Source organism: Heliangelus exortis, chromosome 5, assembly GCF_036169615.1.
Source record: "Heliangelus exortis chromosome 5, bHelExo1.hap1, whole genome shotgun sequence".
Classification (NCBI taxonomy): domain Eukaryota; kingdom Metazoa; phylum Chordata; class Aves; order Apodiformes; family Trochilidae; genus Heliangelus; species Heliangelus exortis.
The window spans coordinates 2,244,896-2,263,039 of NC_092426.1; the positions used below are offsets into that span (position 1 = coordinate 2,244,896).

The 18,144-nt window shown below is 50.0% G+C and overlaps 1 protein-coding gene across 2 annotated transcripts; it reads right to left on the reverse strand.

Moving 5' to 3' along the window:
* Positions 1 to 772: 772 nt before the first annotated feature.
* CDKL1 (cyclin dependent kinase like 1) lies at positions 773 to 18,034 on the reverse strand. Of its 2 annotated transcripts, none has more exons than XM_071745115.1 (9): positions 17,771 to 18,034; positions 13,092 to 13,213; positions 10,998 to 11,070; positions 8,135 to 8,225; positions 5,692 to 5,892; positions 3,889 to 3,944; positions 3,313 to 3,369; positions 2,524 to 2,679; positions 773 to 2,092 (listed from the first exon to the last, which is right to left on the reverse strand). In XM_071745115.1, the coding sequence occupies exons 1-9, from the start codon at positions 17,936 to 17,938 to the stop codon at positions 1,985 to 1,987; spliced, it is 1,032 nt and encodes a 343-aa protein (XP_071601216.1). In that variant the 5' UTR covers positions 17,939 to 18,034; the 3' UTR covers positions 773 to 1,984. The 2 variants fall into 2 exon arrangements, with proteins under 2 accessions (XP_071601216.1, XP_071601215.1); XM_071745114.1 differs by having other exon boundaries at positions 3,862 to 3,944.
* Positions 18,035 to 18,144: the final 110 nt, after the last annotated feature.

An 18,144-nucleotide genomic window follows, 5' to 3' on the forward strand; every position in this document is an offset into this window, starting at 1 on the left:
GTGGAGCTTAAGTAAAAGCTGAGGAACTGAACGTGGCTTTACCTGGGGAGAAGCAGGCTCTCCTAGACATGCCCTTGCAGACATTTCTGCTGTATGCTGACACAGACTAAATGAATTCTTTACCTCTGCAGCTGCATCCACATCACTCCTGCTAACTGAGCAAATGATTGACCCTCACAAGAGTACAGCAAGTTGAGTCAAATTCCTGGCTTTGGTGGCAGGGCAGAGAAGAAAGATTTCATAGTGATGTCCCAGATGTGGCTGCCTCTGCATAACTGGAAGTCTCTTTTCTTACCCCTGGCTGTCAGCTTGTCCTCTGCAGGAGGTGATGCCCAGCAGCAGAATGGGTAACGTCTGCACAAGCTGCAGCCTGGAGCTGATTCTCTCTGGTCCCTCCTAGTGCAGAGCAGGCAGAATCAGTGTCCAGACATGAAGTTCCCTCCAGGAGCTGCCCACAAGGTGCCCACTGCTCCCAGTGCCTGAGTGCTGCAGAGCCTTGCACACCAACAGGATCTCTACAAGAAATACTGGCACATCAAAGCTTGCTGAGGGTAACCAAAACTACCTATGGACACAGTGCTCAGGATTAAAATACATTAAAATATAATATGAAATAAAAGATTGTCACACTCTGTGAGTTTATGGCATCTGGCCCATTGAAATGGCTTTTACTGTTGTGGAAAACAGAGCAGTGCTGGGAAAAGAAAGTATTTTTGTCCTGGTTTTCAAGTAGAAAAAGGATGTTCCTTGTCCAATAGTACAACACATCTAGTAAATTGGGAAAACAAACTAAATTTCTTTTATTCAAAATCAACACAATATTACATTGTGAGATTACAGAAAGCTCAAAAATCATTCTATTACATACACTTAGGTAGGATTTCTGCCCGTGTCTGGTCAATGTTATAAATTATACTTGTGAATTATTTTTAATGAAAATTTTTGCAGGCAAGGGACTTCACTACTGACAGAGCAAGTAAAAACAACCTCATACTGCAAGAAAAAGGCACAAGAAACCCTGAAAAGACTAAAGAAGCAACAGATTTCATTGTTTTTATGTTCTCCAAGTGACAATGCCTGTGGAGTTGTCTGTTGTATCCAAGTCATTAGCAGTACTTTCCATAATTTGTGATCTATAAATGCAGTACCTAAGGCAGAAGTATCTTTAAAGCAGGTTTCTAACTACCTGGAGCAGCTGGGTTGCCTCTCCTCAGGCTTGGCTCCACAAATACACAAATCTGTCCTCTACTCACATCAGTGCTGTGTTTCCTGCTCCTGCTGGAGTCAGGCCCCAGCCTGAAGCTGTTTGACACTGTGGGTTTGTTTGGCAAGGCTGCAGCTCTTCTGCCAGGTCTGAAATATGGGGCATAGATCATAGAATCACAGAATCCCAGACTGGTTTGGGTTGGAAAGGACCTTAAAGTTAGTTCATCCATTGCCACCCCCTGCCATGCCCAGGGACACCTCCCACCAGCCCAGGTTGCTCCAAGCCCCATCCAACCTGGGCTGAGACACTGCCAGGGATGGGGCAGCCACAGCTTCTCTGGGAAACCTGGCACAGGGGCTCAGCACCCTCACAACAAACAATTTATTCTTCACATCTCAATCTCCCCGCTTCCAGCTTAAAACTATTCCCCTTGTCCTGTCACTCCGTGCCCTTCTCAGAAGTCCCTCCCCAGCAAGAGTTTTTAAATTAATTCTGTAAACACTGGGTTGCAGGAATCCTGAACCAGTTCACAATTCTGACCCAGTATAATAACCACATAAAGCAAAAAAAAAAAAGTATTTTCTACACAGAACATGGACTAACCCTGGAGTTCCCCGTGCATCATTGTCCTCCCACGAGTGACCCCCAACACCTTACTTTGCATTTGGATATGTCATAACATGGATGAAATTAAGTTTTCCACCACACATCCTCCTTTTCCAAGTTCTGAATGACTCAGAAGGCTGAACAGGGTATAGTTTTTAATCGTCCACCTGGTTAGATGTTGGGGAAATGGTAGTTTGATTTCCTTGGCTTGCAGCAGCACTTCTTGCTGTCCAAAGCTGGCAGAAGGTTGCTGCTGGTGAGCTGAGGCAGGTGCTGGAACTGAAGCAAAAGTGACAGGGTGTGTATATTTGAAATGAGACCAAAGAGGGCATTTAATTTTTCAAACAGAAACTAAATCTGTCCATACAGTAACCATGGGCTTGTCAAAGTAGGAGTGGATCTGGTGTTCTAGGATTGATATGCAACCACTACACCTTGTTTAAGGTTGTTCCAGTCATCCAGGACAAGAAGGCAGAAACAGTTTCTGTGCTGCTTCTCCCCAGTGACTCTGCCAGGCAGAGTTCAGGTGGTACTGGGTTACTCTTTACCCAGGAGTTGCATTTTCTCCTCAGGCTAAAACTAAGATGGGTCCAGTGCAGGAGGTCCAATGCTCTCACCCTTCCCTGCCAGCACAATCCCACCTCCTGGGAGCTAAGCAGAGGGAACCACTCCCTCCCCAGACACACAAAACACTACTATGAAAATGTTACCCCTGGCAGGTGCTTCCCAGTCAGCCTGGCTGGTTTCTGAGCTGTTTTTCCCTGTTCTTTCCCCAGATCTGCTGCCTTCCTCCTGCTGTCAAAATAGGGATGCTGCAGCAGCTGCTCACACGTCTGCCTCTCTGCAGGGTCCATATGAAGGCAGCCCTTGGAAAAGATGGAAGTAAAAAGGAGAATGCACAAAACACTCATTAAACAGCTATGCACAATTCCACCTCCTCCCCACAACCAACCAGTGCTCAGACAGACACAGGTGTTCATCTTTTGGGGGTTTTAAAATGAATTGTAAGCATCTGCCTCTTCAGTCAGCAGGAAGGTGTTGAAGCAGCTCCCACTAAACAACTGCCACGGTTCAGTGGCAGAAACTGCAGCTGGAGGAGCAGTTACCATTGTAAGGTGTAGCAAACCAGTGAGCCCCCAAACCCAGGCAACCCCACAGCTTCCATCTGAACACCTTTTTAAAACAAGGGGATCCAGCAGCTGCCTTGTTCAGCACAGCCAGAGCCAGCCACAGCTGCACCTTCTTCATGTCTCCATCCTCACAGTTTCCACTCACTGCCTCTTAATAAGGGAATAATGTATTTTTCACCTCCATGGTAAAGAGGAGTGGATTAGAGAGAACTGGATTTAAAATTCTCTCCAAATTGCTTCCAGCTCTTATTTTCAATTAATCTGATAATTCAGTAGCCAACTCTCAAACCATTAAGCAGCTGATAAGCAACCCAGCTGCATTTGCTCAGTCTCAGTGCAGAGCTCCTCCACCACCTGCAGTTTCCTTACCTTCATGAGAGCTAGAGCAGAGTATGAAATATTAGGGAATTTCATTTCTAATGGCTCCTAGAGGAGACAAAAACAAACAGTGAGTGCACTCACATTAGCAAACTTTTCAGTCATCAGGGCAGAGAGAACCAGCTCTCCATAGCAACAAGGCCTGTGCCTCACAAAATGCATCTGTCACTTGATGGGTTTAGAGGGGAGCTGCCTGGCACTACTGTGCCATCCCAAGGGAGAAGAAGGAGCAGAGACTGCCCACTGGTTTGACTGTTGTTATGTTACACTGTCATCAGAGGGGCTCATCCACCTCTGAATAATTTTCTAGCACACTTTGCAAAGTAGAGGGCAAAGTTTTTGGATAGGGGAAAAAATGCTGCATGGCAAAGGACTGGGCAAGCTGAGGGTTTTCCAGCTCTAATTCCAAAGCAGACAGCACGTGTAAGCTCTGGGCAGAAAGAAGAAGGATCATTTCTCTGTCCTTGTGTCCTTAGCCCTGCAGATAGATTGCTGCTTAGTGCTAGGCTCAGGGGAAACAGATCTGGAGGGAGATCTTACCATGCTCTCTGGGTCTGGAATTCTTACCCCACTGAAGAACTGGTTGGTGCTGAACACTTGCTGGTGCCTGGGAATAAGATCCCCTTTCACCAAGCATGAAAAAACAAACAAACAAACAATAAAGTTGGATTAATTTGTTGGGTTTATAGTGCCTGCACTGAACAAGCATAGATCCTCTAACAAGGCTGACACCTGAAGAGATGGGGTGCCATCAAATGAGCTGATTGGAAGTTCTTTTGTGGAAATTCCTGTCCACCTAAGGACATCAGTGATCCCACAGCCATGTGCCTGTGCTGAAGGACAGGCAGGGCCACAAAGCTCCAGCTGCCCACAGCCACAACTGCCCAGGCCCTCATGCTGTAAAACACCTCAAAGAAATTCCACTGGTAGGTGCAGTTTTTGGAGCAGGAGTACTCAGTGTCTGTGCATCTTCCAGGCTCTGAGTGCTGTGCAGCACAGAAAACTGAAATTTGGCCACTAAAATGGCTTTTATAATCTGTGGCTACTGAAGTGGGGGGCCCCTGAAATGTACATATTTCAATATACAATCATAGAATGGCTGAGGTTGAGAGGGAGATCATCTCCTCCAAGCTCCTGCCATGCCCAGGGACACCTCTCATCCAGCCCAGGTTGCTCCAAGCCTCATCCAACCTGGCCTTGAACACCTCCAGGGAGGGGGCAGCCACAGCTTCTCTGGGCAATCTGTTCCAGAGGCTCAGCACCCTCCTCCTGAAGAACTTCTTCCTCAGCTCCAGCCTGAACCTCTTCTCCTGCACTTTCAATCCCTTTCCCCTTCTCCTATCCCTGGACACTGAGGAAAAGTCCCTCTGCAGCCTTCCTGGAGGTTCCCTTCAGGTACTGGAAGGCAGCTCTAAGGTCCCCCTGGAGTCTTCTCTTCTCCAGGCTGAACAATCCCAGCTCCTCAGCTTCTCCTCATAGCAGAGGTGCTCCAGCCCCTGGATCAGCCTTGTGGCCTCCTCTGGAATTCTGTCTCCTAGCATCATAGCTAGAGGGTGCTGTGCAAACACCTCCAGGGTCTGCAGCTCCAGCCATGCCACAGTACTGAGCTCCAGCCAGGGATCTTTCCTGATGTATTGAGCAAGATCAGACGGGCAGCTCAGCCCCCTGCTTACATCAGAACCCAGGAGCCAGTCCTGGGCTCTGGGGAGAACCTGGCAGGAGCCACTGTTTGTTTTGGAGGTGGCAGCTTGGGCACACTCAGTTGGCATGGGCACTGCTGGAGTGCTCAGCTCCAGGCAGGGCCAAGCAAGGGCTCTGCTGGCCTCCTGCCACACTAATGCTGTGTTTCATCATCTCCAAAAGGCAAAGGGCTCCCAGGAGGGAGCCTGACTGCACAAACAGTCGTGTCTTCTATGGCTTGCAGGAAGGGGACAGCCTAACCACAAGTGTTCCAACTTCATTAAACTTTAATTCATATCAGGAGAAATTTTTTTTTTTTTTTTTTGTACACCCCTGTGGATGTTGTACAGAAGAGAGTTGAAAAGCAGCACCAGGAGGAACATGCTGTAGCTTTTCCCCAATCCAGCTTTATGGCCCTTTTTTTAAGCTTTGAGCAGCTCAGAGCAAGGAGAATCTTAAAATGCACCTCTGCTACGAGGAGAGGCTGAGGAGCTGGGATTCTTCAACCTGAAGAAAAGACTCCAGGGGGACCTTAGAGCTGTGTTCCAATCCCTGAAGGGATCCTACAGGAAGGCTGCAGAGGGACTTTTCATCAGTGTCCAGGGATAGGAGAAGGGGAAAGGGATTCATGAGTCCTGCCACAGGCATCAGGGAGAGCAGGGCTCTGTCTGGTGCAGAGGGGACACTTACCCAGGGTTCTCCGGATGAGGTAGAGCTGGTCAACATCAGACTTGCCAGGCCAGAGGGGAACCCCGGAGAGCAGCTCTGCAAAGACACAGCCTATGGCCCAGACATCCACGGGGGGGCCGTACTGAGTGTCTCCCACCAGCAGCTCCGGAGAGCGGTACCACCTGGTGGCCACGTAGTCTGTGTAGTAGTCACTGGGACCAGCTGGGTGGGGGTGAGGAAGGAGAGAAACAAAGAGGAAGGTGGGATCAGAAGGATGGAGAGGAGCCACCAGTTGTTACTGATGTAAGGGTTAATATAAAATGCCTGACTCTGGTTGTCTAGTCGGATATTCCATTGACCTGGCAGAAGCTAGCACAGAATGCTTGTTTAATAGAAGCTAAGAAATTGTTTAAGTACCCATCACCTTATAAGGGAAATCTATGTGCTAAACTGATAACTACAGCAACCTTGAGATAAGAAACAGAACTTTGTTGTCGGCTTGGCTGGAGACTGAAGAAATGCGCACGCCCGGAGAAGAAGTGAAAAGTTTACCCAGAGGAAAACCTTTGAATCATAGAATCATAGAATCATAAATAGGCTGGGTTGGAAGGGACCTCAGAGATCATCGAGTCCAACCCTTGATCCACTCCCACTGCAGTTCCCAGCCCATGGCACTGAGTGCCACATCCAGGCTCTTTTTAAATGTCTCCAGGGACGGCGAGTCCACTACCTCCCTGGGCAGCCCATTCCAATGTCTGATCACCCTTTCCATGAAAAAATTCTTTCTAATATCCAATCTGAACTTCCCCCGGCACAATTTAAGACCATGCCCTCTTGTCTTGCTGAGAGTTGCCTGGGAAAAGAGCCCAACCCCCCCCTGGCTCCAACCTCCTTTCAGGGAGTTGTAGAGAGTGATGAGGTCTCCCCTGAGCCTCCTCTTCTCCAGCCTCAACACCCCCAGCTCCCTCAGCCCTTCCTCACAGGACTTGTGCTGGATCCCTTCACAGCCTCCTTGCTCTTCTCTGGACCTGCTCCAGCACCTCAATCTCCTTCCTGAGCTGAGGGGCCCAGAACTGGACACAGGACTCAAGCTCTGGCCTCCCCAGGGCTGAGCACAGGGGCAGAATCCCTTCCCTGGACCTGCTGGCCACGCTGTTCCTGAGCCAGCCCAGGATGCCATTGGCCTTCTTGGCCACCTGGGCACACTGCTGGCTCCTGTTCAGCTTCCTGGCAATCCAGACTCCCAGGTCCCTTTCTGCCTGGCTGCTCTCCAACCATTGCTGCATCTTCATCCCCACGGCCACCACCAGGAGACACCAGGCAAGCGCAGGAGGGAGGAGATTATGAAAATGACCTCCTGGGGTAATTTAAATACAAAGCGGGAGTAGGTGGTGCATATGTATCGGCGTGTTGCGAAATCTAATGAATATGTAAAATTCAGTGTATGCAACAAAAGCCGAACGGCGAGGCTGGTGCGCAGGGATTCGGGAGGAATTATTCCCTCCTGTGCCCAGCGATGAATAAACATTCCCCTCTCTAGAACTTTCCAAGTCGTAGAGTCGTTTTCCATAAGTCATTACACATGTTGGGGCACCTCCTGGGCCCACGGGAAGAGGATGAGTGAGTCACTGGCCACTTGCAGAACCCAACTTCAGAAAGCCTGAAGGTCTGGCAAAAATCAAGACCAGATTTTTCTCAGAGTGAAACCCTCCAGAATTCCACAGCAAGGGCCCTGCACCAGCCAGTGGGCAGTTCTCAAAGCTCACGTGGTTTGTCTGAACAAGACCTAAAAGAATTTACCAGATTAGGGGGTTTATTGCAATGGAAAATGTGATGCCATTGTTTGCAGAGACAGTGCCTTCTGCTCCTCCTGCCAGGGAACTCCAGCTGTGTCTCCAGCATTGCACAAGTGGCACTGGGCAGCTCCCAGATGCCCAAGGCTGGCTCCCACCTCCCAGCCCCAGCAGGGAGCTCAGCTGGAGTGTGTTTCCAGAGGCATCCCAGTGGCTGGGCTGGCTCCCTTTCAGCTGGTTTGGAGATCTCTACCCAGCCTTTGGCAGAGCTGCTCTCTGAAAACACAGCAGGCTTTACACAGGGTGATTTACAAGTGCATCAGACAAAGGTAAATCAAGTCTGTTGAAAAGTCTGATCCTATGATGAGGGGAAGTGTTTTTAAATTGGAGAAAAATAGATTCAGATTGGATATTTGGAAAAAATTCTTTCCCATGAGGGCAGTGGCACAATGGCCCAGGGTGCCCAGGGAGGGGGTTGAGGTCTCATCCCTGGAGATATTCAAGGTGAGGCTTGAGGAGGCTCTGAGCAACCTGATCTAGGTGAGGGTGTCCCTGATACTGCAGGGGGGTTGGGCTGGGGACCTGCAGAGGGCCCTTCCAAATTATTCTGAGTCCATGACTTTGAGCATTCAGGTGTTAGCAATCCATGTAAGTAGCAAACTGACACTCACTCAGTATGCGAGCAAATCCAAAATCACAAAGTTTGATGACTGAGTGCTTTGTTATCAGGATGTTTTCTGGCTTTACATCTCGGTGGATGCACTGTAAGCAGAAAAAAAACAAGGTTAAAACCAAATATTAAAAACCTGGCCATCAGATAAATAACCTCCTAATTAACAAAATCATAGAATCCCAGCCTGGTTTTGGTTTGGAAAGGGACCTTAAAGCTCCTCCATTGCCACCCCCTGCCATGGTCAGGGACACCTCCCACCAGCCCAGGTTGCTCCAAGCCCCATCCAACCTGGGCTGAGACACTGCCAGGGATGGGGCAGCCACAGCTTCTCTGGGAAACCTGGCACAGGGGCTCAGCACCCTCAGCTATGTACCCCTTGCCTGTTGCCCCCTGAATGTTAACCAGGCAATGCTTCCAAATTAAAATATCTCTTAGCAGCAGTTAAAGCCCTGTCCTGCTGGGCAGGTCAATCATCCTGCCCATATCCCATCTTCAGGATCAGACACTGTGGGGCTCCCAGCTTCAGCTGCACTGACTGGGAATCTGTTATCTCTTAGGTTTGCACAGCAAGGATGGTTGGTAATTTGCCTCTGCAAGCCCAATTCACTGGATAGAGCTATGTGTAACACACTCCTAGTGAGGGGCTCAATTTTGTGAGTATTTGGGGAGATCTTTATGAGAGGTGGGGAGATCCTCTGGGAGCAGTTATCATGGAATCCCAGAGTGTCAGGTGGGAAGGGCCCCCAAGGCCCATCTGCTCCAACCCTTCTCAGATTCTTGTTTCTCTGAGATGTCTCAGCACCCCCTGGAGCTGAGACTTCAACCTTTCCAGAGTGGGGGAATCCCCCCCTTCCCCTGGGAGACCATTCCAAGCTCTGACTGTCCTCATGGGGAAACATTTTCCTCTGGTGTCCAATGGGAATCTGCCCAGGAGCAACTTGTGCCCATTGCCCCTTGTCTTGTCCATGGGACTCCTTGTCCATAGGGAGTCTCCAGCTGCTCTGGACCCCCCTTGAAGTCCTGGATCATGGGCAGGAGCTCTCCCCTCAGCCTTCTCTTCTCCAGCCTGAACAGACCCAGTTTTCTCAGCCTCAGTTCTTGGACCAAAGTCCAAGTTCCATTTACTGAAATCTAGTGGAAGAGCAAATGGTTTTGCTGGCAAATCTCACGGATGAGATGAAGGCTGTGGTTTGGATGAGGGACTTCACCTGTCCTTGTAGATGCCAGAACCTGGTATTTCTTCTGCTCAGCACAGGCAAGACAGATCCAGAGTGCTGTGTCCAGCCTGGGGATCCTCAGCAGAAGGAAGAGGGGGGAATATGGGAGTGACTCCAGTGAAGGGCCACTGAAATGATGAAGGGATTGGGGTATCCAACATTCAAGGAGAGGATGAGGAAAGTGGGACCATCATTCAGCCTGGAGAAGAGAATATTTCAGGGAAGATCTTCTAAATATGATGAAATACCAGATGGGAAGAAGTAACAGAGACCAAGCCAGCCTCTCCTCAGTGGTGTCCAGTGAGAGGATGAGAGGCAATGGGCACAAATTGAACACAGAGGAAATTCCATTTAAAAGTTAAGCAATAATTTATTTTTTTTTTACTGTGAGGGTAGCTAAACACCCAAGCAGGTTGCCAGAGAGTCTGTGGAGCCTCCATCCTTGGAGATATTAAAGTCCTGACTAGAAAAGTTCCTGAGCAGCCTGCTCTATCTGACTCAGCTGAGTGGGAGGGCTGTTTACAGGATCTCCAGAGGTCCCTTCCAACATCAACAATTCTGTGATTCCTGGGAGGTGATCTTGCATGCTGAAAGTTCACAACAGTTTAATTAGGGCTTGGCAAAGAGTTTCTGCTGATCAAGCTAGCAGAGACCTTCATTTCTTCTGCCTAGGAGTGGAAGGTTTGCTCTCCTGAAATCATCAGAGCTGGGCTCAGGTTGCCCCTTGCCTACCATCACTGGAGACACCTTGGACTTCTCCTGGTTAAGCTGGTGGGAAACTATTGTGTCTCCTCCTGAGGACTGAAATACTGCTTGTTAAACCAGTGTCATGGAGTTCCAAAAAGGGCAGCTGCATAAAACCTCATTACCTGTGAACTACAGGAGGTCAGACTGCACTATTCCATTGTTCCCCCTTCTTTAAAACTCTACTAAATCTTTCAGACTTGAGTGGGAGAACACAAAAAAGAAGCAAAACAACAAATCTTGGAAGCAGGACAGACCGATGGCCAAGTTCCTGTGGCTCATCTGGACATAATTCTCCCAGCAAAGACAAAACACCCATTCCAGAGCAATCTCCAACTCCTAAATCTCCAACACTGGCAGATAAACAAAACCAAAGACAATGACAGCTGAGCTTGCCCAAAGGACCTCTCTAAAAGGCTTCCTTCCTTCCCTGCTCCTTAAAGCATCCCCACTGCTTTCTACAAAGTATTTACCATGCATACAACTCACACCTCCCTCCACAGAGCAGGGAGGGGGGTGTAAAACTGGTTTACTGCATCTCATTTTTGACACTTTTCAACTGGTGTCCTGATTCAACAGTTCAGGTCTCAGCTGATGAGATGCTGAGCCAGTTTTCTAAACACCAGCTGCGACGTGTGGCACAGGGAACACCCCAGGATATATTCCTGTTCAGCCTGGAAGTTTGCCTAAGGCCATCCCTTGCCAGCAAACCCAAGGGACCTGTGTGGCAGTGATGCAGCTGTTGTGGGGGTGCACTAATATTTCAGATATATGTGTCCTGTTCAGGAAATTTCATCCGGCTGCTTCCCATGAGAGCTCTGTGACCAGGAAAATGGCAACAGAACCTCCATCTTCTCCAAAGCCTTGGACTCAATGCTCAGGGCTGCTTAGGGAACTTACATTGTGTTTATGGCAGAAGTTCACAGCTTGGAGGGTCTGCCAGGTTATGCTCTTCACTAGATACTCTGGCACCCTGTTTTAAAAAAGCACATTTTTTATTTTGGCCATTAAATCCAACTTCACCATTACAGGAAAAAGGAAGAGGAGGCTTTTGAGTGCTAACATTGCACAGGGATCTCTGAGAAAAACCATCAGGGACCAAGTCAGAAAACTCAGAGAATAAACACTCGGTGCATTTTCTTGCTATAAATAACTTATAAAAAATACATAATAACCCTCAGTTCATTGATCTTTCACTGCAGGGAACCAGCAGCCCTGGGCTGCTGCTGGGGGAGGCTCTTTGTACCTCTTCCCATGTCTCAGAGCTGAAGCTGAGCTCTGCCTGCACCTCCCTGCAGAAGCAATGCTCCCCTGTGAGCTCACCCTCCAGGGGAACATCAACACCACTTCCAAATCCAGTCAGTGCCACGAATTACAAGGATTTATGGCAGCTAAGAGTGTGCCAGGGAGTCTGGTACCACTCAGTCACAGCCAGCAAGAGGCCACTGGTGACCACACATCAGTGGTCTCAAGTCTGTGTCAGACCCTGCCTCGTGGCTGTGCTTAGCATCCACAATTCCCAGCAATCCTCCAGGAATGCCAGCAGGAACTTCTGCCTCTGCAAAAGCTCTGGGAAAGAAAAGCTCTCTGCTAAGATTCAGCCTCCCCTCCTCTCTGTCAGTTACTGTGCAACAGGTCTGAAACTTCCTTGCCTCTCTGTAATGGACTTCAACAACCCCAGGAAAGGCAGAGGTGACAATTTTGGCACTTTCAAGCTCAAATCCAATTTTGTTTCATATGCTTAATGCTGAAAAGCTTCTGATTCATCATAAATAAAAAAAAACCCAACACATAAAAATAAAATAAAAAGATGGAGTGAGCCTGGCTGTTACTCAAGGCACCCTCTGCTGCCAGCACTGAAGGTCTTGTGCTGACACTGCTATCAGAGACATCCTAAAATGATGTGAACACCCCAGAGGACCTGGGGATGAAGTTGGTCAAATGACCAACTGGAAAGATGGTGCAGAGAGGATTGTGCCCACCCATCTTAATCCTGCCCACAAAAGACTTGACCATCTGCCCCAGCAGAGATCAAAAGCACAGCATGCAGCCAGGCATTACATGTTTGTTCACACTGGAGTTGTTCTGATGAATAGAAAGCAAATGTGAAGTATTTTATTCAAAGAGGGTTATCCATCATCTCTTCAGATTCCAGGTGAACAGGTTCAAACTGGGCTGAGTGCTGCTCACCAAGCTGTCATCTGCCCTCAGCACCTCCATCCTCCTGGAGCTCCACACCAGGGAGAAAAAGAGTAACAGGCTCTTGTTTACCCAGCTCCCAGTTAGTCTCCAGCAGCAAATTCCTTTAGCTCCAGGCCTGTGAAATGATTGATGAACTTCTGCTTAGCATTTCCACAGCACCAAACCACTGTGAACAATTAGGGACAATGCACTCAGTGGGAGTGTTGTTTATATTGAGTCAAAAGAACAAACCCTGCCCTGGAGAATGCTCCTCCTGCCCCTGGAGCTGCCACTCAGTGCAGGTACCTGCTGGAAGCAGAGGGTCTCTGACCCAGGAGGTCACTGAAAGCTTTGCAGGGAGGTGCAGGCACAGCTCCTGGTAATTCCCAACAACCACCACCTTCTCCTTGGTGCTTGGAAGTCACTGGTCCCTCATACAGCTCATCACCCCAGGCTGTATATTTGGGTGCACAGTGACACCAGCACCCCCAGGAGGGGTGGGAAGGAGGCTGCCTGCCCCCAACCTACCTGCCCACCCTCTAACCTCTTGGCAAGGAGACACCAGATTACTAAAATCACCCAAAGACTCCAGCTCAGCTCCAGTCTCCTGGGTGAGCAGCACTGCTCAGGAGCACTCCCACATTCACACACAATTCTTTGGGAGGTCATTGCTAAACCACAGCAACAGAGTCCTGGGCACTGGGCTGGGAAGCCTGTCCTGTAATTAATGGAATTCCTCAGAAGATTCTGCAGAGACACAGGCAGCCCCTGACTCCTCTGCTCACAGGTCCCAGAGGAAAACAGATCACTCACCCCCGAGGGTGCTTGTCCAGCTCATGGAGAACTGTGTGCTCACAGTATTCAAAGACCAGATGCAGCCTCCTCTTCCTCCTGAACACTTCCAGCAGGTTGACCAGGTTGGGGTGTTTCAGTTGCTGTGACAGACAGGAGGCAGACTGGTTAGTTACTGCATGGGGGGATGGAGAAGGGTGTGGGAGACAAGGCTTTCACCCACAGGGTCTCAGATCCTTGAGCTGAAACCTTCTGTACAAGGACAGCAGGAGGTGAAGAAGCATTTGTAGCCCCAGCTCAGCCTGTGGTGTGGTTATGTTAGGAAGTGACCATGGGCAACAGGTCAGCCTGGCTTCAGCCACTGCCTCTTAGAGAAGAGGCTGAGAGACACAGAATTAATTGTGATGCTCACTGCTCTCAGGGCAGCACCCTGCATTGTACACATTCAGCCTCTGAGTGCCCAAAGCAGCTCCCCAGGGAGAAGAGTTTGGGAAATCACACAGAGAAAGAGCTTGGTGGGGACAAACACACATTTAGGAGAAACCAAGCCCCCCTCTGAGAAGTGAGGGAGGAGGCTTGGGACACATCTCAGGCTTGGTACCACCTCCATGCTCATCATTTCCTTACCCACTTTGCAAAAGCTGGTCAGGGACAGAGCGTGGCTTGTCAGAGTGCTGGAAACCCCAGCAGTTAGAGCAATTCCCCCAGGAATTGTCTGCACACCCTGTAACCCACCCCCTTAGGCTTATCCCTGTGGAGCAGGGTACCTGCTTGCCAGGTGTCCATCAGGCAAAGCCCCCTCTGCCAGTTCTGACTCCACCACAGAAGCCAGAGAGCTGCCAGGACTCTGGTGTGGCCCCTGCTCACACCACTCTGTGCCCTGTTCCAGGTTGGGTGTGCAAAATCAGCCTTCAGGAGGCACAGTCTGTCCTGGCCATCCTCATGTGGAGCTGGGGGCTTCTGGAGGGAGTGAGCTTGGGCCTGGGTGCATGGGGTCTGGCTGAGCTGGGGTGGCTGCAAGGGGACAAGAGCTGTGTGAAGAAGCTCTTCTGCAGGCAAGAAGGGGTTAACCTGGCTGTGTGGGACTTGGAGAGGGTCCCCTGGCACCCTCATGTCATGGAATCATAGAACCATTAAAGTTGGAAAAGAACTCTAAGATCATCAAGTCAAACTATCAACCCAACACCACCACGACAATTTAATGATGTCCTGAAGAACCACATCCACACGTTCTCTGAACTCCTCCAGGGATGGTGACTCCACCACTTCCATGCACGGCCTGTTCCAGTGCCTGACCTCTGTTTCAGTAAAGAATTTTTTTCCTAATATCCCATCTGAACCTGGCCCAACTTATGGCCCTTTCCTCTCATCCTCTCACCAGTTATGTGGGAGAAGATACCAACCCCCACCTCTGGCCATGGCATCTCCCTGTCCCTTGCCACCAGCCAGGGCTCTCTGGGCAGTGGGGTTCCCTGGGATGCTGTGAGTGCCACTGTGACCCTGCCATGTCCCTGCCAGGTAGCACAGCATTCCAGAGAGCAAAGTTCCCAAGAGGAGCAGTGCTGGCAGCACCAGGATGGGCTTTGTCTCCCTGCCCCATGCTTGGGTGCCAAAGCTGCCATCAGCACACAGACCAGATGTCCTGCTGGGCTTTTCCTCAAAGTTAGAAATGCTCCCGTGCTAAGATGACAGGGACTATTTTCTCTTTTGCATGACCTCTCAGCTTTACATTTTGCATTTTCCTCCCCTCCTTTGCAGTGTCAGAGCTAAAACTGTGCCAGCCTCCACACGGAGGTCTGGGGAGACAAGAGCCTTCTGGAAAGAGCAGGCATCAGGTTTCCACAGCCACGGGTGGGGGGGTTTACATAGAGACAAGCTCTGTTGTCATCCATTTCCAGCCTTTCCTGAGGCTCGGAGATCTCCCAGGGTGCTGGGACTCTCAGCCCTGCTCTTCTGCACCTCCCGTGGCTCCTGCCCATCCTCAGCCCTTGGTCAGCAACCTCCTTGCTGTGCAGAATGAGAATTTATCAGGCCTGAAGTGTTTTGCTGATGCAACACAACCTCCCGACACCTCTGACAAATGCTTAGCTTGTTGCCTAAGCCGGGAAACACCCCAACAAACAAACAAACTGTTACTATTTGCAGAGAAAAAGTTAAAAAGATGGTCCAGCAGGTCTGCACTTGTTAAAATCAACAGAGCCCTGACACAGGTCCTGTCCTGGGTGGCTGCAGCAGGGTCAGCTTTGGACTGAGGTGTTTGCTGGCTGCATGACAAGTGACTCCTTGATTATTTTCCCCTTCAGATCTTTAATATAGTTTAGTTCTTAAGGCACCTGCTGCATTGTTTACTAAAATGACTTAGTAGTGTGTCATGCCTGCTTCAGACAGCACCAAAAATCAGGATGTTTCTCCCCAAAATCTAACAAAAAAAATAACTATGCTTTTTTTTTTTTTTTTTTTTTTTTTTTTACCTAGTTGATGGCTCTTCTAGGACGACATCCAGGCTTATTTTGCTTTTTTCTGCAGCAGGCAGAGAATCAGGACTTTATATTCCTTTGACAATAATATTAGCACCACTTTTTTATACACAAGTGCTCAATAAAAGACAATCTGACAGCACAAAAGAGATGTGGGGAAAGGAAATATCAGAAATAACACAATCTGCTGAAATTTTGCATTTAACTGCAAATCTGAAAGTTACTGTGTGCCCAGCAAGCAAATGAAGGTGGTAACTCCATAGGAAGGACCACTGGACACAAGAAGTATTCACTGCTGCTACACAGACACCATCAGGCAGTGATGTCTGGGAACAACGTCACCCAGAAACCAGACACCAAGTGACTATGAAATTGGGGAAAAAAGTTTTAAATAAAATGGAACAGCTTTCTCCTTGAATCTCTGTAAGGTTTTGTTAACTCCCAAACCCTAAATCATTGACTCTCTATTAGAATGGATGTGTCTTGCCTGAGCTGCACAACTCTTGTAAAAAAGAATCCTATTGGAAGTTCTTATTTTAAAACCTATAATAAGCCAACATGGTGTTAACATCTTTCTTTCATCAGTTCAGTGTCCTAAAGCTATGGGGACAAAGCTCCTGGGAAAGAGAAAGCTGGAGATGTGGTGGAAGTGTATAAAATCATCAGTACCTTGGAGAAAGTGTGAAGGGAATAATTCTCTGCACTGCTTGGAACACACAGCTGAGGGTACTCTATGCCATCACCCAGCAGCAAGTTTATAACAAATAAAAAGAAATATTTTTTTCACCCAACAAAAGTCATGGCACTCACTGCCTCAGGGAACCATGGAGACCAAATGAATACACCAAGTCTAAAAGAGATGAAAAAAACTCTAAAAGTCTATGGGTGTCTGCTAAGCATGAAGCAATGGGTACTACTTCTGGCTATAGAAACTCTGCCCAGAATCTGTGTGAAAGAAAACCCTACCCCATCCTCTCCCTCTTTCTCCTGGGTTTCTCCTCACTTGGGGGAGCCGAGGTGTGACTGGCTGCAAATGTTTGGTGTTATCAGGAAAACAAACACAGAGCATGTGACCTATTTCAATGTGAGCTCGAGTTCTCACACCGAAGTTAAAAATTTCTCAGCAAGGACAAGGTGCTGCCATGGTTCACAGGTGCCAGTTCTGCTGTCACTTCCACGTGTGACCCCTCTGAGCCCACACAGCCCCGGAACCCAACGCAGGGCTCCATCCACCTGCATCTCAGGCTCCAACACTGCCGATCCCCCACAACCAGGGGCTCAGAAAGGGCTCAGAAGGAGGTGCAGATTTACACAGCTGGGAGGCAGGGCAGCTGCACACCCCACCTGGTGCTATCTAGGGTGGCTTTTGGCTCCTGTGCTTTGCTCCAGCAGCCTTCGTGTCTGGGGGCATCTCCTGCAGAGAGGGAGCCGATTACAGGGCAGAGCTGTGCCTGTATCAGACGCCACTGACTCCATTCTGGGACAATCCCCCTCTGAAGGGCAGGGTGGTGCCTTTGCTGATGCTCCTGTTACCTGCACACAGGTTTGCAGGCTCCTTGCAGCTCCCTCTGAGCTGTGACAGCCCGGGCTGTGCAGGGTCACCCGAGGTGCGCCCATCCCTGCCCAGACGGCTTGGACTTCCACTGGCTCCGGCTTTCTCCCAGAGAAACTGACAGACTTGGGCACTTAACCCACAGACCCCTCATGGACCCTCACCCCCTCTCACCTCACACCACTGCCTCTCCTCGCCTGCTCCTCTCACACCTCTCCAGCTCCTCTCACACCATCCCTGCTCCTCTGACACCTCTCTGGCTCCTCTCACACCATCCCCGGCTCCTCTCACACCTTCCCTGCTCCTCTCACACCATCCCCTGCTCCTGACAACATAACCCCTGCTCCTTACACCATCCCCTGCTCCTAACACCACCCCCTGCTCCTACACCATCCCCAGCTCCTCTCACACCATCCCCTGCTCCTCTCACACCATCCCCTGCTCCTTTCACACCACCCCCTGCTCCTACACCATCCCCAGCTCCTCTCACACCATCCCCTGCTCCTACACCATCCCCAGCTCCTCTCACACCATCCCCTGCTCCTACACCATCCCCAGCTCCTCTCACACCATCCCCTGCTCCTACACCATCCCCACCTCCTCTCACACCATCCCCACCTCCTCTCACACCATCCCGGCCCCCCGGGGCCAGGCACCCGCCCACCGCCCACCTTCAACATGCGGATCTCCCGCAGGGCGATCTTCCTGATCACCGGGTCCTCCTCAGACTCCAAAAACTTCTTAATGGCCACGATCTGCCCCGTGTCCTTCTTGCGGCATTTGAAGACGACGCCGTAGGAACCCTCCCCGACTTTCCCCAGCTTCTCGTACCGCTCCATGGCATTGGGAGCTCCGCCGGCAGCTCCGGTACCCCCGGTACCGCCGGTTCCCTCCCTCCGCTGCCTCGTCTCAGCTCCGGGGGGCCGGGGCGGGACTCGGGGGCGTTCTCCCCGGCGGGGGCGGCCCTTGCCGGGACGCTGAAGGGAACGCCCTCCCCGGGGCGGTGATGGAGGAAGAGGAAAGGCGCCGGGGGACCCCAAAACCG

Bases quoted from the DNA above. Each gene is read 5' to 3' on its own strand.
- CDKL1 (XM_071745114.1), bottom strand. From the start codon at position 17,938: ATGGAGCGGTACGAGAAGCTGGGGAAAGTCGGGGAGGGTTCCTACGGC. The intron at 11,071-13,091 runs GTGAGTGATCTG...TTTTTAAAACAG, and splicing joins CTGGACAAGCACCCTCGGGG to GGTGCCAGAGTATCTAGTGA. The intron at 3,370-3,861 runs GTAAGATCTCCC...TGTCTCCTCTAG, and splicing joins TTCCAGACCCAGAGAGCATG to GAGCCATTAGAAATGAAATT.